Raw genomic sequence first — 27,389 nt, 5'->3', positions numbered from 1 at the left:
AGTTGATTAGTTTTATTCAGTGATGAGTCTCAGGAAAATTGTAAATAACTAGGAAAAAAATAAACAAACAATGCAGGATTAAAACAATCAAAGAAGACTGTAATGGCCTGTGTAATTGTATTTGAGGACTTCTGGTCTGGCTCGTTTTCATCATTGCTACTGGTAATGTATTAGACATGTTTGAGATGTATAGATTTTATTTTTTTATTTTAACAGGATAAAATAATCCCTCCTGACCCAATTACAAAGAGTGAAAAGCAAACCACCCTTCATCAGCTAAACCAGATTCTTCGACATCGTCTGGTGACTACAGATCTCCCTCCCCAGCTGGCACATCTCACAGTTGGTAAGAACTTCAGATACTTTTGAAGAACAGTTCATTGAAGACTAACTTAAAGTTGATACTTTAGAGCTTTAAAAAAAAAATGCCAGAGATAGCTTAAGTGAGATCATTAGATACACTTTATGTACTAAAACTGGAATTCTGTCTCTTTAAGGCATTGAATTCACTTTTCCCCTTTTGAAAAGTGAAGACACCAATAATCTTGCTGGAATAATATATAATACCTGTGCAGGTAGTGGTAAAACTTTGTAGAAGCTGTCTTGCTCTTTCAGCAAGTGTATTGTGAAAGGTTCTCCCCTTCTTTCAAGATAGTACTCATTGCCTGGTCCGTGTTAGGCCATGCAATTCAACTGCTTTTTCTGAAGTTAATTTAAAAATGCAGTTTAATTGAGCTATTGTGTTTTTCTTCTAGAAACATTTTGAATTTTAATTTAAGCACATTAATGTTTCTTGGGTTTTTTTTGTCTGTTTTGGTGTTCCTCTTCATTAAATTAAATCTGTTGATGTTCCTGTGCATATTTTATTCCATGGCTCATTGCAGCACCAGGTCTCTAAATTATAGAGATCTGTTTTCATTTAGTCCAAGTACAGGTTGATGTTAGGATGATGTTTTTTCTGTTGTTTCTACAGAAAGCGTGGTTATAAACTAGATTATGGCAGAATTGCAGAAAATGGACCTGAGATGGACCTAGTCCATGTTTTTGACAAAGACAAAGTTAGCCTTGTATAAATTATATCCCCTAGATCTAGGGTAAAGGTATTTTAGAAAATTGGTAGTAGTAATTTTCCCTGATCCCTTTGCAAGCACTTCAGTATCAATATTAGAGCAATTTCTGATCTTAATGGGATCTAAATGGATTTATATCTGAACTGTCAGATTTTTCAGTTAGCTAAACATTTCAATATTAGTTTCTGGTTTGAATTTGGTTTCTTTTAAGAGAGTATCTGGGATGCTTTTCAATATGCAAGTTTGAGTTAAAATCATTAGAATTTCTATAGGAATATTTCTGAATGTCAAGAGCTGTGAAGGTGTGGTGTTCTTCTCAATCAGCTTCCAAGTACATTAACTCATGGTTTATAGTAAGAACTTGTACTAAATTGTCTGCTTTGCTTCTCAGTTCGTTTATGACCTTTCTTATATAGTTCTGTTCATCTTTGTTCCCAGCTCTTGCATCTGATAGCTATGTTCACACAAGTGTAAGGATGTGTATGTCAATTACATACATCAGTTACATAGATAACATACATAATCTTTACATGCGTATATATGAAGTATTCAGAAGTGCACCTTCTCTACATGAAAATGGAGTTAAAGTATTTTAATGTTAAAGAAATGGTTTGTTGTGAAATGTGTTTCCAGTGCTAGATTTTAGCCTAGGCTGTCTGTGAACCTCTTGGATGTTCCTTGAATATAGGAAAGAACTGGAAAATGTAAGGCACACATATCATTTGTGTAATGTCAAATATTAGTAGTCAGCTCAGTGTAACTTTGTCAACATTTGTACTGCTTTAGCACAAACTATTGTGACAAAATTAGCACTGTGGGAGTCAGTTGGGGACTTCTGTCCATGCTGCTTATTGGCACTGATACTGTTACATAAGTGGCTCTCAAGTCTTCAGAGTTGAACATAAACATTATGCAGCAGAACAGAGACTATAGGGAAGTAATCCATTGGGAGTGGCAGGAACTACTGCCCTGGTAATATGAGGCACCTTATGAGGCTGAGTGAAATAAAATATTATTTTTTCCTTAGCCAATGGTCGTGTGAAGTTCCGAGTTGAGGGAGAGTTTGAGGCCACCTTAACAGTGATGGGTGATGACCCTGACATCCCCTGGCGCCTTCTCAAATTGGAAATTTTGGTTGAAGACAAGGAAACTGGAGGTAATAAATACAGAAATCAAAGTTTACATGTTCAGTTTAACTTTGTTTTTCTGTGGTGTTGCATAAGTCTTATTTATGCAAAGTCTTTTGCATATCACAACTTGAGATAGCAAAGCTGCATATACACATCTGATTCTCACCTTGCTCTGTATACTTCGGATACCTTATCAGTGGTGGTCTGTGACAGTATAGTAGACTTAATGAAATTTCCACATTAAATCAAGGATTGTGTTACGCTGTTAGAAATCCAGGTATGGAAATTTCTTGGTACAGTTATCTTTTAATATTTCTTTAAAATCATTTCTTTAAATGCCCGTTTTTGTGATATCTAATGTGAATGATTTTTAATTCATGAAAGATGGTCGAGCCTTGGTTCACAGCATGCAGATCAACTTCATCCATCAGTTAGTCCAGTCACGGCTGTTTGCTGATGAAAAGCCACTTCAGGACATGTACAACTGTCTGCGTATCCTTATGAAAGTTCCTTCTGAGTAAGCTATGTAATGTAGTCTTGCTCTCTCTAGTAGGTGGAGGCCAAAAAATGTGTCTTCCCTATTAAACTAAGGGAAAATGCCTGGAAGAAGAGTGAAAGTGATGGCCTTGAAGACAGTTAAGCTTATTCAATAGCATGTAAATTTGATTTTACACAGTTAATGAACAAGGGTAATGATGAGGTACTTGAGGCAGAAGGCTGTGTAGTAAGTCAGTGGTGCAGCAGTTGTTTGCAGGTACTGATTCTGGAGATAGAATAGGATGCTAACTTAATAGGTGTGGGGGCTTACAGTTCTTACTGCAGAACCACGTGGTGATGCTAACAGTAATGCGTGTTAACTGTACTGCACCTGTATCAATAATAAAACGGAATATAGCTTGTACAGAAAACCAGTGCAGTGACTTTCTATGTGCCAAGGGCACGTTACTTGACAATATGAAATAGTTTCTGCAGAAGCAAACTATTTCATTGAGAACACACTTATGTTACTAACGGATAACCATGAAAGATGGGCTTAATGATAATAATGGGGTGAACTGAATGTCTTTTAATAATCTTCTTTCCCAGAAAAATGTGATCAGAGTCAAAATCTCTAAACCAAAGTGGTACTCCTGTGGTACTCTTGCCTAACAACCTGTCCTAGATGTAAACAAGAAAAGAAACATTAAGAAATATTTGATGCTGATTACATACATTTATCTCTAGATTAACATGTTTTCAAACAGCACCGTGTCTGAGTTTTAGGACAGTGGACTTGCACGGTGAACAGAGTCTTTGGGTGTCTTCTCTTTCCTTAACTCTACTCCTTAGACTCCTTCTGCCTAGCACTTCAGTTGGAAGTCCTGCATTCACAAACACTAATGCTGATTCGAGAGCGCTGGGGTGACCTGGTGCAAGTGGAGCGATATCATGCAGGGAAGTGCCTTTCACTCTCTGTTTGGAAGTAAGTTAATTTTAAAAGAGCTGTTAACAAACATAATAAATAAAAAAGTAAGAGCATTTTAATTTGCTAATTTTGAGCCAGAATTTTCAGAACTGTATTCTCTTTCTGATGTGGAATTCTAAGACTCCTAAACATACTTATTTACTTGCAGAAAAATGAGCAGTGTACATTTGTGTACATAAAAGCAGTGGATGCAATCATAAAATCAGCTCATTTTTGTGGATATCAAAGAACTGCCAATTTATTTAGTCATTCTTTCACCGTAACTATTGCTTAACTTAAACTAGATAGAATTAAAAAAAAAAAAGAGTAATCCAACCGCTCTTCTGATTCCCATGTTGAGTTTGCAGCCATCTAAAACTAGTGTGGATATAGTTTACTAATGTTTCTTCATTAAAAGGTTAAACTAAATATTTTGTAAGCTGAACTGAAAAAAACATTATTTTTATGCAGAACTCTCAGAATTAAGGATTAGCTACTGAAAAGCATTTTTTTTTCTTCTATTTCAATTACACATTTTAATTTTTTCCTTTATTTTAAGCCAACAGGTGCTTGGAAGGAGAACAGGGACTGCTTCTGTTCATAAGGTCACTATTAAGATTGATGAAACTGATGTCTCAAAACCCTTGCAAATATCTCATGAACCTCCACTGCCAGCCTGTGATTCCAAACTGATGGAAAGAGCCATGAAGGTAAAAGTTTGTTTTTTCAGGAAGCATCTATTTTTATAAATCAGCAACAAAATATTTGTTCTGCTTTAATTCTGTTCAAAGAACAGTACTGTGACTTCTACTAACCTGTCCCTGTAGATCTCAGGGTGTTAATGTGAGACTGTAAATTGTTACAAATTAGTGGTCTTGACTTTTGTCTTTAATGATGATAGAATGTTGGGGCTCTGGGGAGCAACCGTGAAGCGTCAGTTATGCTTAGTGCTTGAAATATTTTGTAAAGAGCTCTTATAAGCAGCTTCCCTTTTCTGTCTTGGAGGTGCCATGTAACCTTCTTATGAAAATCAACTTCTATATGTGACTTGAGCTGACTATCCAGCAGTGATATTCAGCTTGAAAATATTACATTATGATTGGGAATGTTTTTATAAAAGAGCCGATATTGTGTGCTTGCTACAAGGGTTATGCAAAACTTGACTTTACATTATGACCAGTGAAGCCATTGTAAATTTGAGATTCATCCAAGTTAATGCTGCCCCCCTTTAATTCCTTGCTTGGAGCTTAGAGATTTTACTGGGTTTGATATATATGCGGCTGTGCTACTGTTACATAACGACAATTAAGATCATTATTCTAGATGTCTTTCTTTGTATTTAAGATACTATGCGAAACTGGCATAAACAAATAGGTTTGTCCAAGTGGATTTTTATATGTTAATGTACTGAAAATTTGATGTAGCTGTAGAAGTTCTAGCCAATTGTTTGTGAAGACTACATAACTGATAGAATTGAAATACTCCTGTGAGGTGCTTGATTTTAAGGCCTTGTCTTGGAAAGCTAATCTTATGGGAGAAAGTTTTTCTGTTATGTGTGAAGGTAGGTACTGAAATTCTGTATGCTTCTGTGCTGGTATGAACCTATTCTGCATTTATCTCCTATACAAGAATAGAATTTGGGTTCAGTTTACCTTGAACAATTTTCTAAGCAATGTAATGTTAAGAAAAATGTTTTGTAGTAAGCTGCGACTTTTCTTAGGCAATATATGTAGGTAATATAACTGTAAAGTAAATAGATACAAATGTAAATGCTTTAATTTAGCTTGCACAGGTCAGTTACAGTAAATATAAGCTGAAGACTTCAGCACTGTCAAGTACAACAAGGCTATAGATACTCTTGGGTTCAGTAGGGTTGCTCATGTTCACAGTCTGTCTCTTCATCTCACTGTATTGTTACCCCTTTCAGCAAGACTAAAATGAATATTTTATACTTCATTCTACAGCTACATGCATATTTGGGCCATGAAATACGGTCAGAGCTGTGGAGCACCTCTTCTGTAAAGAGAGAGGTCTGGGATTGTTCAGCCTGGAGAAGAGAAGGCTTCAGGGAGACCTTAGAGCAGCCTTCCAGAACCTAAAGAGGACCTAAAGGAAAGACGGAGTGGGACTTTCTGTCAGGAAGTATAGTAATAGGACAAGGGCTAATGATTTTAAAAGTGAAAAGAGTAGATTTAGATGAAGTATTAGGAAGAAATTCCTCACAATGAGGATGGTGAAGCACTGGAACAGGTTTCCTGGAGAAGCTATGGATTACTCATCCCTGGAGGCATTCAGAGCCAGGTTGGATGGGGTCCTGGGCAGGCTGATCTAGAGAAAATTGTCCCTGCCTATGGCAGAGTGGTTGTAACTAGGTGGTCTTTAAGGTCCTTTCAACCCAAATCATTATATGATTTGTGTAGAGGTATCCATATTCTCATAGTTTTATTTATTTTTCTGTAGCTTAAGCTTATTATGAATGGGTGCATGCTAAGCTAGAAAACATGTCAACCTTGGTCTAGAGCAAGTAGTTCTGCACAGGAACTGATGACAACAGTTTGTGAAACTTTTATTTTATGTTTTTAAAGGCTCTTCAACTGCTTGTTCTACAGGCAACATTGTATGTTTGTTGTATTTTGTAGTGAACTGAACTGGATACTCAGGTTAATAACACTTCTGGTTCACCAAAGTTCTCAGCAAATTAATTTCTAAGTAATTATTTTATTAAGCTTTGTTTTTGTGTGCTAGTGCCATAAAGCCCACGTATCCAATCTGAACTTGCTTGGGACCTCTTTTTTCCAGATTGATCATCTATCAATAGAAAAACTCCTAATAGACAGTGTCCATGCAAGATCTCATCAGAAACTCCAGGAACTAAAAGCCATTCTTAAGAACTACAATGTTAATGACAATTGTACGTGTTTTCTACCAAATAGATTTGAAACAATCTCCTTTTAACCCTAGGAATGTATTCTATTTTGTTGTTTCTCGTTCTCATTAATTTGAACAAAAACATGAATAAAAATGTAGGACAGTATGGTCAGTATTAAAAAGATTCAGCTTTAAATTATTCTACGTTGCTAATTAAAACATTAAGTGATACCTACCTGTAAATATAGTGTAATAGCTAAAGCTGATAGAGCATTGTATCTGCTGCAGAAGGGTTAGAAGTTGTCTACTGTAAAACTAGCTTCTAGTTGAAAGCAAATCTTTCACTGTATTGAGCTGACCTTGGGTGAAGCTTGCACTGCTGTTGAAACTATTGAGATTCAACTTGAGCTTACAGTTTTGAAGCAGTGATTTAGGAGATATTCAAGGGCTTGGGTTTTTTTTTATTTAGTCTGCCTTTTCTGATTGGTTTATTATTAGCACTGTTTTCACCAAGAAATTACTGTATTCAGTTCCCTCTTTGTCCTGAGTGTAATAATGTGCAAATGCTTATACTGAATTCAAAACTACTGCAAGTAAAATTTTTTTTCCTATTTAAAAACAAACATGTTTGGAGGTTGAGATGGGCTGAATTTTAATATTATGAGCCTGAATTCTATGTCTAATTATTAACTTTTTTATTTGTATGTAGCATTCATTGAGACAGCTCTTCCAACTCTTGTAATTCCGATTTTGGAACCATGTGGTCGATCAGAGTGTCTGCATGTTTTTGTTGATCTCCATTCTGGAATGTTTCAATTGATGCTCTATGGTGTTGGTAAGTAGGTGGAAAAAATAGGGTTATTGCAAGATATCAAATACGACCTATATTATAAGGTGATTTTGTGTGACCAATTCTGTCAAATCTTTGAAATTCCATAAGTGAGGATTAAGCTATTGAAGGCTGTGTTGGGTGATCTAGATATTTTAGTTGAATGTGAATGGATAAGTGGATCTTTGCGTTTATGATATGCAGTTCAGTGTATCTTATGAGGAGAAATGACTAAATATTGTTAGACGTCATTTGCTGTTCGTGTTCTTTAGGGCTTGTGTTCCCTGGGCTGTGCTGGTAATGGCTGCAGTCATTTTGTGTGGACATGATTGACCTTTAATATTTTGAGATGTTTTTCAAGTCTAATTTAACTTTCAGATTTCTCTCTTTGTGTCTGTTTTGTTGTTGTTTTAAGATAAGGTTAATTTTTTTTTTTTTTTTGCCTAAGAACACACTGCTTTGGTTCTACAAGCGTTAAAGATCATTAGTTTTGTATGGTACTAGTAGTTGTTAAATAAAGTGCTTTAATTAAAAGGTCAAAATTTTGCTGCTCTTAGAAGAGCAGATGTTAAGAGTATTTATTCACTCCATATTCCTACAGATCAAGCAACGTTGGATGACATAGAGAAGTCTGTTAATGATGATATGAAGCGGATCGTTCCTTGGCTCCAGCAGCTTAAGTGAGCGACTTGAATACTTCATTTAGTTTGCATAGGATTAGTTACCATGTTTGCAATTTGGATTATTATACTTGCTTGGCTTTCTGTGGGAAACATACTTTTTCTGTGTCCTAAGCAACTTTGAGTGTTTTCTGCCTCCTTTAAATGGGTGTAGGAAATTTTTGCTGGGAGATGATTGCACGGTTCTCCTTTAGTTTGCCTTCTTGCACATAGCCTCAGGTGTTGTTGCATGCACACTCTGCATGAAGTCGTCTTGTTTTTTCAGTAGCAGACCACTTGCTCAGTGATTATCTCATTTTGTGTCCGTGCTCATTTTCCATCTCCTTTATTCCACTCTGTTTCTACAGCTGAATTCTGCTTGTTTCTCAGGAAGACCAATTTCCCTTTTCACAATGTAAAGGGAAAGCCAGGAAGTGGCCTAGGGTGGTTTAAATGATATGTTTATCTTCTAATATTTTGGCCCTGGCTGTATTAAACTTGTTATCTTTGTTCTATAAAGCCCTGAGATTTGAGCGCAAGATACGTTTGGCTCCCCCATGAGAGGTTGTAGCAAATAATACAAATACAACTTACATGTGCAGGGAAACTGAGTTCCAGCTGCTCTTTCTTTTTGGAAATTCCCAGTACTCTGAGCTAATTGCAGAGTGAAGCCTCTATTTGAGGAGTTTTGTTTCTAAAAGAGGCATGATGACGCATGATGCACTGGCACCCTGGAGAAACTAATCAACCTCCCTTGGTCATAAATAATTTGCTTAAGATAATGGCTTGAGTAGTGCTGCTGTTTCTGAGGAAGCTAGACAGTCCTATGAATGTCTTTTTGGACAATTAATCTCAGATGGATCTGTGAGAATACACATGGTGCATCCTAATGGAGAGGCATTGAACAGCTACACTTTTCACTGCTGTTCTCAGTAGAAGTTTGACTGAGAAACCGTGTTACGCATCGCTTCTCCTCTTGAAGCCTACCTAGGCTTTCTGGTCTTGCCACTGTAGCTGAAATCAATTTGAGAAGAATCAAGTATCATTCCAAACATCAGAATAAAGTTATATGTCTTGCTGTGGTTCTTTACTTCCAAACTTATTCAAGTGAATGAATTTGTTTATAGCGTAATCGAGAGTGATATTAATCCATCTTAGGTGACTTTTTTACTGTCTTATTCATTGGCACACAGGAACAGAGATTTTTTTTTTCTTTACCCAAAGTAATGGGAGATTCTAAATCATAAAATGACTGTACTGTGCTTGTTTTATATCTTGTTCTTTCTTTTTATATTGAAATCTAATATTGGAATATAAAAAATTATATATATTCATATAACAGATGATTTCAAGGCTTTTCTTCATAAACTAGCAGCTATCTGTTACCCAAGCTGAAAGCAATATGTAAATATTGCAATAAGAAAATACAGACTTAGTAAAAAAAAAAAAAACAAAATCTGTTGAACTGTGTGTAGCTTGTGCAGCAATATGAAATGTTTTAGATTATGTCTGTCTCCTAATTTGACACTAATTACCTAAACAGCAATGTACTAGAATAATTTAAAACAGTCTCAAAGTACTAATGCCTTTATTTCAATGCAAGGTTCTGGCTTGGACAGCAGCGTTGCAAACAGTCAATAAAACATCTGCCTACAGTGAGCAGTGAAACGCTTCAGCTAGCTAATCATGGTAGCCATCCAGTGGGAAACCTTTCCAAACACAAACTGTTTATCAAACTCACTCGTCTTCCACAGTACTACATTGTAAGTAATTGAAAAATACTTCTTTTTCTTCTCAGGCACTTTGTAATGGTAACTCCAAGACCAGGAAGAAAGCTAATTGCTGTAATCCTTGCCTCTCGTCTCTACCTTCTGTCGTTCTGTGGGTTTCTTAGGCAGTCAAGTTCATAAAGATGAGGGGGGCATAAAGATTTACTACTCAGCAGCCCACACATTCTCTTTATATTTCCTGAAATTTTAGTCTTTTTCCTCTTCTTGGATCCCTTTTATAGCCACAGAATTAATATCTTAAAAAAGAAGGATGTGTTTTCCTGCAGGAACTGGGGAAGGAATAGAAACTGATGTAGGCATAACCTTAATTTGAGGGTCTTGTCGATTCTTTTATTTTGTTTAAATGCAGGTTGTAGAGATGTTTGATGTTCCTGGCAACCCCACAGAACTAGAGTACAAGTACTACTTTCTCTCAGTGAGCTATTCTGAAGGAGATGACAACCCTGCTACTGCACTTCTATTACAACAGTTCAAACCAAACATTGAAGAGTTGGTACTGGACACAAAAAGTGGAAAACAAATGAAAAGTGGTGTCAAGCGCAAGGTATGTGTTTCAAAAGCCTTCAGGCTAGTTTCAAAGTGTGGAAGCCAAACGTGTTCATAACATCATTACCAGTAGAGATTTAGTAGAGTTGTTTCAAAGTTTGCGTGGCTGACAGCTTTACACTGAGGCTTAGTACTCTGGGCTGCTTCCTCAGGGAGGTATTGGGAAATTATTTTCCAACAGCTATTGTCTTTTAATTAAATGCTGGGCCTTCTCAGTTGGTCTAAAAGAAAGCCAAGGAGTACTGTGCTGAGGTAGTGTAGCTTGTATTAGCAAAGCACTGGTGCCATTGTGAGCTTTGTGTTACAGAAGCGTAGTCTTTGAAAGACTCACAGGGACTGGTAAGAGTCTTGGGGTCAGGCTGACCTGGCTTAAAGGTATGAAAATACTGTTTTGAGAAGAAGTTGATTATAAAATTACTTCCAATTAATTGCTGTAGTCTTGAAGTTGGCCTTTCAGGAATTTTTCTCAGAGTGTGATTCATTTAAAATTTGGATAAATTAGGTTGTTCTCTGACATGTGCTCGAAATGTTTACTCTAAAGTATGCAAGAATATTTACTTGTCTTTATTTTAATTCTAGTTGTCTGGTGATCCATGTTCCATAGAACCTAAGAAACCAAAACGGACGGGAGAAATGTGTGCCTTCAATAAAGTCCTAGCTCATATTGTAGCCATGTGTGATACAAATATGCCATTTATAGGGCTTCGTTTGGAGGTATGTATTAAGAAATATTGTTTGCTTCTTTTCTGCCACTCGTGGTTCTCTTGTCCACATGTTTTCTGAACAGTTACAGCTAGACACATTCACTTTGTAGTTCCCTTTCTAGCTGATCCCAGGTAGCTAATGTTCTACGCTGGGTTGTTTAGTCTTGTTGTAGCTGGCTCTCTATTACCAAGAACTAACTGCAGAAAATTTCAGAAGCTGAGGGAAGAGGAAGACTGAGAGGATAAAAGAGAGACTTGTGGGAGAGCATGTTTTAGACAACTTTTTACCACATTTTCACAGCCTGTTTTTTGGCTTTCCAGTGCTAGAGGATATGTCACCCTTAGCAAAGGAAAAAAAAAAAGAATTAATAAAAATTCTGAAAAAGCTACACTTACTTTGCTTGTCTTATTTGCATGGAATAACCCTTTTTTGTTCATTCTTAGTTATCTAATATGGACATTCCTCACCAAGGAGTACAAGTAGAAGGAGATGGCTTCAGCCATGCCATACGTTTATTAAAGTAAGGGGGTATACTCCTGTGTTTGATTTTATTACTGTACATATGCTTGAGAGAAAAAAGTATTGTTCAGAGAGTAACACTAAAATGTGGCTGGGGCTGGGGGTTGGAGGGAACTGATCTGTTTCACTATTGCGTGTCTTGCACTCCTGTGTCAAGCAGTGCTGTAGAAAGAGGAAAGTCTACTCTTAGAGCCTGCTGTAATTTGTTTGTCTCATTAGCCTAAACTGGGCTACTCTGAAAACAGGCTCTGACAGTCCTCAGTCCTAACAAGAAGGCATCACTGAGGAATCTACAGTGTTATGGTGATCGATGAACTTGTAATTGCAATTTTAAATCAGGTTGGAGACCTTCTTACTCCATATGTTATTTAACAATGACCAGTATGTGATACTGCAGAGGAAAATGCAAGGAAACTCAGAAAAGGCAATTGCATGGTTAAGAACTTATGAAGGAAACATCTGAGGCTCTTACAGTAGTTTAGAGTGAAGGGGTCCTGTGGAGGTCATCTGGTCCAGCTGTCTGCTCCAAGCTGAATTTTCCAGTCTCCAAGGGTTTATGGCACAGAGATCTCAAATACTGTCAGAGGGAAGTAGTCATTTGATTTGCTTTTCTCTGCTGGTGCTAATACAGTCCAGGATGCAGTGCTGCTGCAAGGACATGCTGCTGACTTCTGTTCAGCTTCTCAGTTGGACCCCTAGGTTCTATTTTTGCAAAGCTACTATGCAGGCAGTCGGCCCTCACTCTGTGCTGTTGCACAAGGTAATCTTCTCCCCAGTGCAGTTCTGCATTACTTTTTGTTGAAGTTCACTAGGTTTCTGTTAACTCATTTCTTCAGCTAGTTGAGGTCACTCTAAATGGCAGCCCTGTCCTCCAGCATGCTGAGTGCTACTCCCTTCTGTTTGACATCACTTGCATATTCCTTTGCATCATGTAGATTGTTGAAGTTAAGTAGTATTGGCCTCTGTATTAACCCAAGGAATGCCAGCCATACACAACCACCAATTTGACCTGGAACTTTTGGCCGTGGTGCTTTCAACCTGTCAGTCCATCCAGTTTTTGACATTCCTTGGAGCTTACTTCAAGCCTCACCAGTTAAACTTTGGATTGTGTTATGAAGTAAAACAAATGTTATTGGTTTTTATTTAAAAAAAAATCAAGAACAAGCAGCAGTAACAGAAAACTCCACCAAACCCACAGTCTTCTGAAGTATAAAATAAGCTGCTTAACGTTTTCTACTCTGCTGAGAAATGTAGTGGTATAAAGGCATCAGTGTTGAAATGCATCAGGCTCTACCTTTTTAACTTTGCTTATGAGCAGACAATTGAGCTGGATTTAAGGGTGATGTATGTTTCTGGAATAAACTCAATTTGTAGAGGAGTGTGGCAAATTTTTATGTTAACTTTATTTACTCTGCCCTCTAATTTTTATTCTCGTGTTGGGGTATAAGTGAATTAGCAATTATCTTAATGCCCACTAGTTTACTCATTGCATTTAAGGTGAACTTATTTAGAAGGAGAACCTGATTCTCAAATTCATTTTGTCACAGAACTTTAGTTTTCATCTTTTTTAGCTTGTTTCTCTGTATAATAAGCTTTATGTCAGTGTGCTATTTTTATCTGGAGGTTGGGACAGTTCAGCAGTTCCATTTAAAAAAAAATCTAATTTGCAGGTGTTGAATCCATATAACAATTGGTCTTAACTCAGTGTGCTTTTATAACGTGCTTATAGTCTTTGAGGAGGAGTAAGGTATCTGTGCAGTCCAGCTGTCTGTCTTGCCATTGGTTAGTTCATTTTTTTCACATCCAGACATTTAACGTTTCCTGAAGGGATTATAAGGTGGTATTTTTCAGTTTGAGGACTATACTATGTCCAACTGAGGTCTTCTTTTCTTCACAAATAGAATTCCTCCCTGTAAAGGTGTAAATGAGGAAACACAGAAGGCTCTGGACCGATCTCTTCTTGATTGCACTTTCCGATTACAAGGTAGAAATAACCGCACGTGGGTCGCTGAGCTGGTGTTTGCAAATTGTCCCCTTAATAGCACTTCATCCAGGGAGCAAGGTAAGAGAGGTCAGCTAAATGTTGTCTCTTTGTCTCACACAAGGTCTGCTCCAGTATCATGCTAATCTTTTTGTGTTAAGTGACAACCATCTACTCTTAAAGTTTCTAATGATCCACAGTGCACCTTAATTAAAGTCTTTTGACTGTTGAGTTGGTGCACTTTTATTATTGAAGTATGCCTCCTGGACTCTCTCCACAGTTTAGTCATAGTCTGTAAACCCCAGTTTAGGAACCGCTTGTTTAATTAGTATTGATTGTTCTCCTAACACTGTAGGACCAACCCGTCACGTTTACCTGACATATGAAAACCAGCTGTCTGAACCAGTTGGAGGTCGCAAAGTTGTTGAGATGTTCCTCAATGACTGGAACAGCATTGCTCGGCTGTATGAATGTGTCCTGGAGTTTGCACGGTCCTTACCAGGTATAGAAATGAGTCTCCTTTCATTTAAAAACTGTGTTTACAAATTACTATGATTTTCTCATGCTCTTTTCTCTGCTCTCTTCAAAGACATACCCACCCATTTAAACATCTTTTCAGAGGTTCGTATCTACAATTACCGAAAACTTATCCTTTGTTACGGAACTACCAAGGGAAGCTCAGTAAGTAATTCCCAAGTACACTTAAAATAGGTATTTGAAAACACGTTGGGTGAGCCTAGAATTCTTAGAATTGTAAAACAAAATATGTCCTGGTATTATATTATTGTGCAATTAATATTATTGAATGTAAAAGAGACAGAAATAATAGGCGCTGGATTAGTAGTCTGCTAGATTCCTACTTGTCTAGTACTGTTCTCTTGTTCAGAAGTCCAGCTTACTCTATAATATTTGAATTTACAATATATTAATGACTTTGACAACTGTCTGTGTGCTTGCTTACTCCTTTGCATTAAATGCAGGGCAAGGGAGGAGGTAACCACGTGTTTATTACAGACTAAGAATGTATCTGTGTGTGCAACTGATGCAGATTAGTTGATGCATTCAAAATTTGCATCCTGAAAAGTGTGTGTTCGTGGTTTTGTTTTTTTTCCCAAGTATTTCTGTATGCATTTTATTGTGACTGTTACTCTTAGTAAGCAACGGGAGTAGTGTTGTGGATTTTATATGTCACTTCCTTATGTATTAGCGTGTCTGGTTCTCTTTTTTTGTGACGTGGTGGAGATAATCAGTCCACCTCCAGCAAGTCTTGGTCAGTTCTTTGTGGTGTGAGTCTCTCATGGGTAATTTTCTCAGTCTCACCTTTGTCAGAAAAGGCACTCGTTCAAGTTGATTGACATGCTGAAGTCCAGTTTTATGGTTGCTAACAATCCAGCTACCAAAATTAATAAGTTATGGAAAAGTTAACAGAAGTCCTTTCAGAACCTCAGCAGTGAGTTGGGAATCTGTGGTTTCATGAAAACGGATGAAAATGAGAGCAGATCAGCTCTTTCTTGTAATGACCTTGGAAACTCGAACCAAGAGGTTATTCTGTTCTTGATGTTGCAGATCAGCATTCAGTGGAACTCCATACTCCAGAAGTTCCACATTTCACTGGGAACTGTTGGTCCAAACTCAGGTTGCAGTAACTGTCACAACACGATTCTACACCAGCTCCAGGAGATGTTTAATAAAACACCAAACGTGGTGCTGTTGTTACAGGTAATGTTTTAAACTCTTCCCTCAAGACCAAGTGCAAGGTGACTAAGAGCTGATTTCCGATTAAACTGTTCTCTTCAAGATTTCATATGTTTGTTGATTATAAATCTCCTTGGCAGAAGGTGAATTGGGAAAGATAGTACCTTTCCCACCCCTGTTCTCTCTGCCCCACTCAGCCCAGATTTTTGCAGACTTTTAACTTAATGGTAAGCTGTCTGGTCTCTCAATATCTGTTCTTTTCCAGGTTTTGTTTGACACTCAGGCTCCATTAAACGCCATCAACAAACTGCCAACTGTGCCCATGCTGGGTCTGACTCAACGTACTAACACTGCCTACCAGTGTTTCTCAATTTTGCCACAGTCACCTACACACATCAGGCTGGCTTTTAGGAATATGTACTGCATTGACATCTACTGCCGGAGCCGTGGTGTCGTAGCGATACGTGATGGAGCATACAGTCTTTTTGACAACAGCAAAATAGTTGAAGGCTTTTACCCTGCGCCTGGACTAAAGGTGACTGTCTCTAAGGTGTTAAGTTGGTATTTGCGGTAACTAGAGGTATTTCATATTAACGAGCAGGGCTTTTTTTGTTTGGTGAGACTCCTTTTCGAAAGAAAGGAGGATGGGTGTGAGCTGAGCTTTAGATTCACTGAAAAATTCTGTTTATGAATCCGTGTATATTGTAAACACATTTACTATGTGTATTGAATGCTTACTAGTAGTTAGTTCTACTGCTGTTAATACCTCAGCAAACACTGTGGTCATTGATGTAATACAATGCAAATGGAAAAAGCTGTTTACTAACAAAACTGATTTATCCACAGACATTCCTGAACATGTTCGTTGACAGCAACCAGGATGCACGAAGACGATCTGTAAACGAGGATGATAACCCACCTTCTCCTATTGGAGGTGATATGATGGATTCTTTGATATCACAGCTTCAGCCTCAGCAACCACCACAGCAACCACAGCAGGTAGCCTACAGACAAAAGTAGAAACGTTTGTCTTCCACAAATGCAGGTTTTAAAGATTTTACCTTCTGAAACGGTTGGCAGTGAAAAATGGAATGGGAGGCTATAATAGTGTTACGCGATGGAATTTCCCTCGGGGCAAAACATATTAATTTATTTTGTCACTTTTTTATTCCAGTGTAAACAGCCATAGCAGATGACCAGCAGCCTTTGGAGTGTCATATGAGACCTGTCCTTTTAAACACAAAGGACAGAGGGTGGGAAAATGATTAAGATGAAAGACGTGGGGCAGGGAAGGAGGGAGGAAGGAAGAGTCAGGATGCTTCTCTGTATACAGAGATGGATAAAAAGGGATGAGGTGCAGAGGCATTTTGTCTTGAAAAGCTACAAAAAGATGATGAAAAAATAGTGTGTTGTGAACAAGGTGATGTAGTGAATTAAATGAATCATAGACGAGGATCAAACTCTAGTTTTCTCTTGCGTATACTTGAGTTTTTGTTCATAATGATAAAGGACTTCTGTTGTCTTGTGTTAACACTTTCAGCCATTCGCAAAACAGGCAGGAGCATCAGGAGCATATCCTCTGACTTCCCCACCCACCTCCTATCATAATACAGTGACACCTTCTCCATCTATGATGCACACACAGTCACCAGGTGAGATGGCTGAGAATCTTTGTGCTAGTTATACTGAAAATACACGTGCTGCTTTTTGTATGTGCAGAGTTTTCTGCTATTCGAGCTGTGCTTAGCTCCAAGTTAGGCAAGGTAATATACTTGACAATTTGAAAAGATAATAAAGCAAAGTCCTGCCGTGCACGTTTTGGGAAGTGTATTTTGAATCTTAAAAAAAAAAAAAAAGGCAAAAGTCTGTCATCTTGAGCTACATAATCTTTGAGGCTATTTTTTTCTAAAGGTTCATAGCTTGCTCAGTCAAAACCTGTTCGTTTTAAATACCTGCTTCTTCAGAAAAGCATTTCACCACCAAAACTTAGCTTTCTCTTTCTGTTATAGTACAACAGCTGAAAGCATTTGAATTTAAGGAAGGGAAAAATGCCATTCTTCAAGTTGGGTATCTTAGAAAGCCTGTTAAGTGTGTTGAATTACTCTGGAAAATGCAATCTTAACGCGTGTAGAAAATACAGACTTTAGTACTAGAAAAAATGCTTGTGAATTTTTTTTGCTGACTCCCTAAAACAAGAGAGCTGTAGCAGTTGATAGAAAAAAATATGATAGAAAAATGGGAAATAGTTGTTATGATCTGATATCTTTGATTAGGAAACTTGCATGCTGCAAGCTCACCTAGTGGAGCTTTAAGAGCACCATCACCAGCATCCTTTGGTCCAACTCCTTCACCTTCCTCCCTTGGAATCACAATGGGTCAAACAGCAAACTTTGCCAGCCCACACGGTGAGTTCCTTACTGGCATGTCTATACAGAGGGACAGGGTGAATGCATTTGCTGCTCAAAATTAACTCTTTCCAGGGGGAAATAGAGTTTTGTAATTTACTTAACTTGTATAGCTATTTTTTATGTGTATAACTGTTCACTGCAGTTAAAAGTTGCTGCGTGACACAGATTACAATCGGTGAAGGTTCAGGTGGTATTTCTAGAGGCGCAATAAAATTGTGCTGATAAACAAAGTGAAATAGATACACTGTAGACAGTTTAAGAAGCTTCCTGTGATCAGTCTTTGTTAGAGTACCACACCAAAGGTACTTTTGCGCAGATAATTCCAAGACAGAGTTTAGATTAAGAACATCCAGATGATGATTTCATTTACTAAGGAGCAATAAAAATGTCTATATCCAAGAACTCTCTTTATTTTCATGCCAGTGTGTTAAACATATTGATTTGTTTAATGTTCTATTTTATTGAAAAACATATGTAGAAAACCTTTAAATTTCTATCTTATTTTTTTCATCTGCCTGTTTAGTTCAGATGTAAAATCAGAGATTGCAGGCATCTTAAAATTTTGTAGATTTTGCTAAGTGTTTTTTCAGATTAGTAAACCTTGATTTTTTTTTTTTTTAATTTTTTAAAGTTGATGATGTTCTTGTAATATCTGCAGGTACCATAGATCCAAGCTCACCATACACCATGATGTCCCCCAGTCAGCGTGCAGGGAACTGGCCAGGATCTCCCCAGGTTTCTGGTCCATCACCAGCAGCACGGATGCCTGGAATGTCACCAGCCAACCCTTCCCTTCATTCACCTATCCCAGATGTCTCTCATTCCCCACGAGCTGGAACGAGTAGGTTACAATATTAGTGTTATGATTGTGATATGTTTTAGCATTTCTAGTTCTGTCATTTTTGGTAGGTTCATGTCTCAGCCTGTCAGTGCTTTCTTTCTCCGTGTAGTAAAATAGGTAAAGAAGTGAAGCCTTTATTATGGATGGGTTCAAGTATTTCATAGCACACTAGAAAATGAGTTGAATCATACAGCATAAGTGTCAACAGATATTATGCCTCTTGGAATACAAAAATTAGTCTTAAACATTGAGCTCCACGACTGAAAGATCTTTGGAATGAAAGCAGTGATAGGCCTATTTGCCTAACAAAATATCAACTCCTCATATTATAGAGCTATAATGCTCTTCTTGCAAGTTTGATCTAGCTGTCTTCAGATCTCATTCGGTTTGTTGTACAAAGGTGATACCTGCTAGCACACTGAAGAAAGGGGAAAAGGGTACGTGAGTGAATGGTACTGAGACTTGGTACCAGTCAAGGGTCAAAGCTCTGATGCTGTGACTTTGCTCTGTTGCCTATTATTAGGCAGCCAGATTCTTAAATAAGAAAGATAAAGCTTTGGCCCAGGCAGATAATGTGAACGCGCGTCTTAGGTTTCAGCTTAAATTCTTTACTGCAAGTGCTTTTTTCTTACTAATAGGTTCCCAAGCAATGCCTACAAGCATGCCTCCACCTCGTAAACTACCTCAGCGTTCTTGGGCTGCATCCATACCTACAATCCTCACCCACAGTGCCTTGAATGTTCTGCTGTTGCCCTCTCCTACCCCTGGGCTCGTGCCAGGACTAGCTGGCAGCTACCTTTGCTCCCCTCTTGAGCGATTCCTTGGATCAGTTATTATGAGGAGACACCTTCAGAGGATCATACAGCAGGAAACGGTATTGTTTGGGATGTTTTAATATTGATCTGCAAATATGACTTCAGAGGTGTTCTTTTTAGTGCTTCTCTACTCACATCCCAGTTAGATGGAAATGGAAGTGCTTTAAGCATCACGAGTATTTGCTGTTGGACTTGTTCTGCTATACTTTGGAATATTCCCATCTCAAATATCAAATTTAGAGAAGGTATATAGTTGAGTTTCCTTTCCATGCAAGCAAGAACTGGAAAGTCTGTTTGGTCGGGTGAAATACAATAGTTGATGCAATTACAAGACTATGATTTTCTGATGCTTTGGGTTCTGTGAGTTTAGTACGTCAACTAGGAGTTAACTAGAACAGCCAGAGGTTTTCTATGGATGTCTCTCTCTCTATGGCAGGAGTATCTGATGAGGTAGTTACCAATTGACAGTAACCAAAATACTCAGTCATGAATGCTGCTCAGAGTTGACCTCTACAGTCTTAGGAGTGAATGCGTATTTTCATGCTGTTTAGTGAACAAGTCATTGAATGCAATGCTTCTTCTTGTACAGCTACAGCTAATAAACTCCAATGAACCAGGTGTAATTATGTTTAAGACGGAGGCACTGAAATGCAGGGTTGCACTCAATCCCAAAACCAACCAGACCTTGCAGCTCAAAGTGACGCCTGAAAATACGGGACAGTGGAAATCGGAGGAGTTGCAAGTTTTGGAGAAGTTCTTTGAAACACGAGTACGTACTCAGATCACTCATGTTTACATTTTTGTGTACTGCTTTTGGTCTCTCAGCATTGGTTCTGCTAAGTTTCATTGGGTTACGTAAGGACTGCAAAATACAAACATTTAACAGTTGTGCATGCTGATTACCAATATTCGATGATACGTCTATTATCTAAATAGGCACTAATTCATGTCTGTGTTTAGGTTGCAGGACCACCTTTTAAAGCAAACACCCTAATAGCCTTCACAAAATTATTAGGGGCTCCAACACATATCCTCAGGGACTGTGTTCACATCATGAAACTTGAACTGGTAAGTTACCTTCTATTTAGTTCAATCAACTTTGATTACTATATTCGGAAAGAAAAAAAAAAGCTCTATTACTTTCTGTATATGTTACTTAATAAAGAGGGTCTTGTTTTACTATTAGCTCTTCTGGAAACTCCCAATATTTCTCCCTTAAACTGATGATTTCAGGAAACTGCAGGTTTATTAGGCATATTAGACACATCTGTAGCCTGCCTGGAGTCTTTATCATTCTGTTCTTGTTGTTTGCCATATTCTCAGTTCTTTCAGAGTTATTTTGACCTGTGCTAAACTTGTAAACATCTGCAAGTTTAGCTAGAGGAACAGTCTACTTTCTAACTCTTCCCTGTTTTGTACACACGTATGTCACTAATGTGAGACTTTGCTGTTTTCTTTTCTCTGTGATGCTCTTTCTAAACAGTTCCCTGATCAGGCAAGTCAGCTGAAATGGAACGTGCAGTTTTGTTTAACAATTCCTCCCAGTGCACCACCAATTGCACCTCCAGGAACACCTGCTGTTGTGCTGAAATCCAAAATGTTGTTTTTTGTAAGTAGGGCTGTTTTAAAGTTTTGAGGGCTGCGTGTCTTTGAAACCACCACTGGTTAGGGACAAAACACATATATGCTATGTCTGATGATGGTAGTAGCTAAAAATGTCCCGCTGTCTGGAAGCATAGGTTTGCATGCATCTCTTTATTAATGCCTCACCTCCTATAAGAGCACAGCACTTCATGTTTTGTGCTCTTGAAGAAATGCTGACAGTGTATCCTGAAGCTGTTTCCTGTGAGCTGTGGATATCTGTGCGCTCAACTTTTGGTTGTTTTGCTCTTTGAGACACTTAGTGCCTAGGTAGAGCCATATATTGTAGTGGCTCTGGGAAAGGAGAGCATGAATGAGGGTATTAGAACCAGATATGTAGGTGTTGTCTCTGAAGCAGCGCTCAGTGTAGGGTGACTTTGAGAATGGGGCAGTGTCCACCCTCTCATTTTTCAGACGTTTCTGTAACAGTGAAGTTATCATTCAGATGCAAACTACCTGTAGGTCTAGATTGTTCAACTAAATGGGAAGTTGTGATGAAGCACTTGGTTAATTTAACACGCTTTCTTTTTTCCCCCCACAGCTCCAACTAACACAGAAAACAACAGTCTCACAGGAAGCTGTTAGTATTATCGTCCCCATTATTTATGATATGGCTTCGGGTACAACTCAACAGGCTGACATCCCCAGGCAACAGAATTCTTCTGTTGCTGCTCCAATGATGGTTAGCAATATTCTAAAGAGGTTTGCTGAACTGAATTCACCACGACCAGGTACTGTACATGTCCAGTAGATATATTCTCTCCACCCAGACATCTGTGACAAATCTCCAGTGTAAAACTAAATCTCTCTAAGTCTGAATTCTTCTCGGTTCCTGTCATACTTCTTTAGTGATCACAAACTCCTGATATGACAGGCAGTCCATAACTTGTTAGGAAGCACTGGCAATGCAGCAGACTTCTGTGCCAGAAGGCTACACTGGTGATTCAGGCTGAATATTACTCCAAAGTAGTAGAATGCACCTCTGGTTGGCCCAAATCTTCCTGCATAGTAGGAGTTCTTAACGAACAAGCCCAGAATGAGTCATGATAAATATTCTGTGGTCAAGTGTCAGTTTTCGCACTTAAGCTATAAGTTTATTAAGCTCAACAGTTAGAATATAAGGGAATGTTAAAACAGTTATCATAACTTGTCCATGTGCTGTGAATGGTTAAGAAGTAATTGGTGTGACTGTGTACATCTTTGTCAGTGTGTCCACTAGCAGAGGTGTATACGGTTCTGTCCACCAAACATACTGTGAAGTGTTTGAGCTAAATAGCTTGCTCTGAATGTCCATTGACCCCTAGTTAGGTAGTGCACTGGGAGCAACGTTGTACTTTGCTTTCCCTTGTTATACTTATTATTATTTTTTTAATATCTGACAACACTGAACAGCAGTAGTAGGTCCTTTGGGCAGTATATTGTCTGTAAGCACTGTTTGAAAACCTAAAACTCTAAAGGCTCACAAGAACAGAAACTTTTAGTTCTGCTTAGTTGCACTCTGAAGAACAAAGCATTTTTCCAATAACCCACTGCTAGTTGTGAATCCAGAGGTTGAATTATACTGTGTAATTATTCATCTCATTATGTGGTAATTTTAACTATGCCTGATGGTTTGTTTTGATTGCTAGAACGTGAGTAATGTTTATCTTAAATTGGTGTGGATATGCATATGTTTTGGAGAACTGTGATGAAATTTTGATTAACATGCATTTCCTGTTTAACACGTAGTAGTAGTGTAGGTAAATAGGGAAAGTAGCTTCAAGCTTGCCTGTAAGAGTTCTGTATAGGATAGCATAGAACTGTTGGTTGAATAGCTCTTTTATTTCAAGGTATTTTGTCTAAACTGCAGGTGTTCCTTTTGGAAGATGCTTCCCCACTGAGCCCCCTTAGAGGGGGGAAGAGTAGATGCTTGTTTTGCTGTTTATTATTGCAGTCATTTGTGTGTGTTAAGGTAAACCCTCCACAGACCCCAGTAGCACAGGGGAGTTAAAGTGAGGTGTCTCCTGGTGACTGTTAAGTAGATGAGGATAGGCAATTTTTGTTTGTCACACCAGTCTGGAAGTAAATTGGGAGTGCAATACAGGGAGCAGAGTGCAGACAGGAAAAAATGCAGATAGAAGGAGCTCGTGGCCCCAAGCAGGACCTTATCCAGGCAAAGATTGTAGTGAGCTAAGCAGAGGACAGTTCTGATGGGCTTCCCTCTAACTTCTGACAGGATGAGTACTGATTTCTCCCACCCAAAGCAGGATCTTTCCTGAGGACACTTTAATTCCAGTTTCATACGCTCTTACTGTCAAGACTTACATCACTGTATCTGACAGAAGGGAACAGGATACTGTCTGTCCTTTAACACTGGAGGAGATGGGAGAGCCAACAGATGAAAGCAGATAGCTGGGAGACTTCTTTTACTGCAGTGGTACGAGAGATTCCCAAATGCATAATATCCTTTCTGGAGGGTGGTAGGATGCTCCTGTGCTGTACTCAGGATTTCCCTAGCTGTGTTAGATCTTCTGCTGCACTACTTGCAATTTTGCATGGCTAAGTGAGTTTTTCACGTTCATTCAGAAAGGAGTAGGGCTTCCCACCGAGCATGTATGGTATCACTGACACTGTCATTGTAACCCGTAATCAGTGTTGCCTCATTTTGGCTGTATCTTTTTTTTTTTTTACCTTTCTCTCTTTGTGAGAAAGTATTTTGTATTCAGCATAATTTTCTTCCTAATAAACTGGCAGTAACTGAAAAGTAAGTTCTTTTGGAAGAGTTTTATTTTCAGGTCTGTGGGCAAGCACGTGATGCTGCGTGCAACAGTAAAACCCTGACTCGTGTGCTGTCTTTCTGACATCACTTTGCCAGTGCCTCCACGGAGGAGGAGAAATGCTGTTTTATTTTTGGGCTGTAGTTGTACAGTGAACTGAGATGGAGTCCATGTCCTGGAAGAGTAGAGTTAAGCTTGAGCTGTGAGCCTCCAGCCTGCGTTCTGTAGCGGACTTCTGTCTGGTTGACAGTGATGCAGTGGATGGTACTTAGCCCCAGTTTGTGTCCTTGCTGTGATAATGGCTTGCCCAAAGCAATCTTGGGAATCTCTAGTTTGGCAGTTAGGATTAATGCATCCTCACGGGCTCTGCTCTTATCCCCTTGCTCACGCCGCTGCTTCTTCGGCAGCAAAATTCACGCTCTCAATGGATGTTTCCCCAAATGTGCAGGAAAAACTTGTGACAGGGTACTGTAGCATCTGTTAATTGTATTCTCTTAGCAGGATACTCCTCGTGCTGGGCTGTGAGGGCAGTAGTGGCCACGCTTGAAGCACGCCAGCAGGCAGAGCGCGTGGCCCAGCCCAGAGGGAGCACGAGTAGCGTGCTTCCTCACCTGCCCGTTAGAGTTAAGCCCTGCCTGTTGCTCTGCTGTTGTGTGTGATGCTAACATGTCTCTTTTCCCTGTTCCAGGTGAATGCACAATATTTGCGGCCGTTCGGGATTTGATGCTTAATCTTACGCTGCCCCCTGGTGGGCGTCCATAGACACTTTTAAAAGAAGGCTGAAAATGAGACAAAACAGCAAAAAATAAAAAATAATAATAAAAAAAAAATCTCTCTGAAATTAAGCCTTCAATTAAAAGAGGACGTTTAATTTTACTTTTTTCTAAGAGCTAACTATAATAAACTGGCAAACTTTCAGGGATGCACTTTCATCAAATGAGTATCACCACGACTTTTGTATAGTGCTGTTGTATAGTGTGTTTTGATGGGAGACACTTCAGACTAGGTAATAGATCGAAGTATCAGCTTGCTGGTAATAGATTTAATATTCTGTTTTATACTATACAGAGTATGAAGATGCCAAACTTGTTTGTTTTCTGTTTTTTCTTATGTTTTGGTGTAATAGTCTTTTTTTAAGGCAGGTCTGTCATTTTTGAATACTGTAAAACTGTGACAAACTTTATATTGAAGCTGTATTTTAATATGACTGCTTTGAATCCTTAAACAATTTATTTGGGCTTGTTGTAAACATGTCCCCAAAAAGCAATATTTAATAAACTGGATTTAAAAAAAAATGATATGGATGTTGTATTATCTTAAACGTTATTCTTCTCTGCTGTAGTCACTGGCCACATCTCCTGTACTCACATTTACTTGGTTATCTATACATTATCTCCGTGTGCTGCTAACTTACAACTCAGATTATTACTTTTTGTATGGTTTTGATTAATTCTAAGCCTAAGGGGCACCTTTTTTCACCTACCCTGGAGCTTTTAGACACCTCAAAAACAGTGGAAGTTATTTTTCTTGCTGTGAAGGCAGGTAACAAAGGTAGAAGCTGGAAGCATATGCCCTGAAATTGGAGAGGATGATCCAAAAAAGCTGAAGATGACCAGAAAAAAATAATTGTAGGAGCTACCTCACGTTTAACTCTTAGAATTGGATTTGGATGAAGTTGTCTGCGATGAGAGAAAGCCCTTATAATGGAAGAAAAATTCTGTCTTTAAGATCTAGTCTGTCACTTAATATTTGCCCACATGGATTAGTATTCTCCAGTTTTTACTGAGTTCAGCTTGGTTTCCTGCCTTGAAAGCATAGCATTCTGAGCCCTGCCTCAACGCACTTGCACACTGTGGCCAGGCTTAGAGTGGCAATGTCAGCAAGGGCCAAAGGGGAGCACAGAATGATCCAGCTATCCAAAAAGTAAACCCAGGTGACAGCAGTAACTGTGCTTTTTCCATATCGTAAATGTCAGTCATGTTGTGTTAAAGGTTTCCTTAAAGAAAAAAAAAAAAAGGCAGATGGAGGCTTTCCTGAGCCCTGCGAGCAATTGGATGGAGCCAAATCGAGGTGAGATTTTTGTCTGAAGCAAAGCTTTTAAAGCATGTTGGCCTTGCATGCTTTCAAAGGCTGCAGGACGCGAGTTAGTTCTGATAATGATTAGAGGCAAAACAAAGCTGTGTAAAGCTGGAAGCTGCTTTTCTTTCAGGAGCTTTTGTCTCTAAGCATGTCTCCTGCCTATGAGTTGGAAGTTACTCCAGTTAGGGGTCTTTTAAAAAGCAAAATGGATGTGAAAAAAATATTGACTTTGGGGAGAATATTTGAGTGACTGGGGTTAGAGTTATGGTTAAGGTGTCAACTGCCATTTCAGAAGTTGTGGTATGCCACCTATTATTGTAGTTCAAGCGCTTATGTTCTCCTGGCTCAGATTTTCCATGCACTCACAGAATTGTAAGATGTCTTTAAGAATGAATTTCAAGAACTTAATGCAGAACTGAAGCGTGCTCAGTGTGCAATATCTAGGCTGTACTCAGAAAGCTGTAACCGTTGTACAGCCCTGTAATACTACTGTACTTGAGAGATGTCCACGTTACATCACAATGCCTTCAGGACTGTGGGCCTTTCCTGTAAGAACTCCTGCAGCAGCTGATTATTGGTAAGCTGGGTGAATTGTAAGCAATATGCCAGTGGCAGGGGAGATGGTTTGTGTCTCCATCAACATCACAAACTGAGGAAGCTGTGGACAGTCAGTCTGCGCACTCCCAGCCCTGCACCAGATTTTGTTTAATTACATCCATCCCCTGCCCTTCTCCCACCAAAATCTGGAAGAAGTGTTTGTATATGCACAGCATCAGTAAGCTTTAAAAAAATACCCAAGCACAATGTATGTAAGCATTAATTATTTGGCCAGCTTGCAAAGCTGACCATTTCCAAAGAATTTAGCTATGTGAGAAAAAATATTTTAATGACTTTACCATGCAAGAACTGGAATGTAACCTGAAATACTACAAAGATGTCTTTTCTCCCTATTAGCTCAGCCCAGTTGTGGTTCTGTGCAGGACTGCTCCAGCTGTGTCCTGTGAGCTGAGCATGCCCTGGAGGGATTGGATTGGATGGATGTGGGTCAGCTGTGGATGCTTGGGAGAGGCGGGGTCCTGCCCCTCCCATGTAGCGGTGTGGTACAGCCCCTCAGCTCCATGCTGAGCTCAGGAGAGCAGTGTGTGCTCAGAAACATCAAGCTCCCTTTGACATCCGTGTTGTTGGAAAGGCAAGCTTTGGAGATCATTTCTTTTTGAGCTCCAAGTGTCTAAGGCTATACAGAGCTGGTGATAATCAGTGAGAATTTGTCTGAGATTTGACCTGGGATTTCTTACTTTGGCCTGGAAGTAGATTTGTGACGTCATTTTATTCCTGTAGTTTTGTATTTATCTCCTGGTGCAGATGAGTGCTAATACAAAAGCTGTGCTGCCACCGTTGCCTCCTTGCTGGCTATAGGTTGGTCACACTGTGGCTGGAGAAATCAGCTGGTCAAACAGGGGAAGAGGTAAGCCTGAAGGAAACAACCTTTTATCCAAACACAGAGCTGGTGAGCAAACACAGCACATGGGTTTCTGGGCATCCTGAAAGAGGATTATTAAGTTTATTTCATTTACTTTAGCTGATATGACCTCGAAGCATTAGTAGCATTTGTG

The 27,389-nt window shown here is 38.9% G+C and overlaps 1 protein-coding gene across 1 annotated transcript in view; it reads left to right on the top strand.

Moving 5' to 3' along the window:
• The window catches only part of MED14 (mediator complex subunit 14), a 33,839-nt gene extending 9,296 nt beyond the window's left edge, over positions 1-24,543 (top strand). The window contains exons 5-31 of the mRNA XM_065741571.1: positions 217-346; positions 2,098-2,226; positions 2,585-2,692; positions 3,530-3,662; positions 4,204-4,354; positions 6,444-6,555; positions 7,222-7,347; positions 7,943-8,021; positions 9,604-9,763; positions 10,140-10,334; positions 10,916-11,050; positions 11,485-11,561; positions 13,462-13,622; positions 13,897-14,043; positions 14,131-14,222; positions 15,108-15,260; positions 15,502-15,771; positions 16,083-16,235; positions 16,777-16,888; positions 17,510-17,641; positions 18,303-18,485; positions 19,124-19,359; positions 19,890-20,069; positions 20,261-20,368; positions 20,784-20,909; positions 21,483-21,672; positions 24,386-24,543. Of these exons, the coding sequence (XP_065597643.1) occupies positions 217-346; positions 2,098-2,226; positions 2,585-2,692; positions 3,530-3,662; positions 4,204-4,354; positions 6,444-6,555; positions 7,222-7,347; positions 7,943-8,021; positions 9,604-9,763; positions 10,140-10,334; positions 10,916-11,050; positions 11,485-11,561; positions 13,462-13,622; positions 13,897-14,043; positions 14,131-14,222; positions 15,108-15,260; positions 15,502-15,771; positions 16,083-16,235; positions 16,777-16,888; positions 17,510-17,641; positions 18,303-18,485; positions 19,124-19,359; positions 19,890-20,069; positions 20,261-20,368; positions 20,784-20,909; positions 21,483-21,672; positions 24,386-24,459 (3,852 nt within the window). The 3' untranslated portion in view covers positions 24,460-24,543. The remainder of the gene's footprint in view (positions 1-216; positions 347-2,097; positions 2,227-2,584; positions 2,693-3,529; positions 3,663-4,203; positions 4,355-6,443; positions 6,556-7,221; positions 7,348-7,942; positions 8,022-9,603; positions 9,764-10,139; positions 10,335-10,915; positions 11,051-11,484; positions 11,562-13,461; positions 13,623-13,896; positions 14,044-14,130; positions 14,223-15,107; positions 15,261-15,501; positions 15,772-16,082; positions 16,236-16,776; positions 16,889-17,509; positions 17,642-18,302; positions 18,486-19,123; positions 19,360-19,889; positions 20,070-20,260; positions 20,369-20,783; positions 20,910-21,482; positions 21,673-24,385) is intronic.
• The last annotated feature ends 2,846 nt before the right edge of the window (positions 24,544-27,389 follow it).

Source organism: Cyrtonyx montezumae, unplaced genomic scaffold, assembly GCF_038088225.1.
Source record: "Cyrtonyx montezumae isolate F1298 unplaced genomic scaffold, pur_monq_1.0 scaffold_3, whole genome shotgun sequence".
Lineage (NCBI taxonomy): Eukaryota > Metazoa > Chordata > Aves > Galliformes > Odontophoridae > Cyrtonyx > Cyrtonyx montezumae.
The sequence above is the reverse complement of the archived record's forward strand: the minus strand, read 5'-3'. Positions and strand labels throughout refer to the sequence as shown.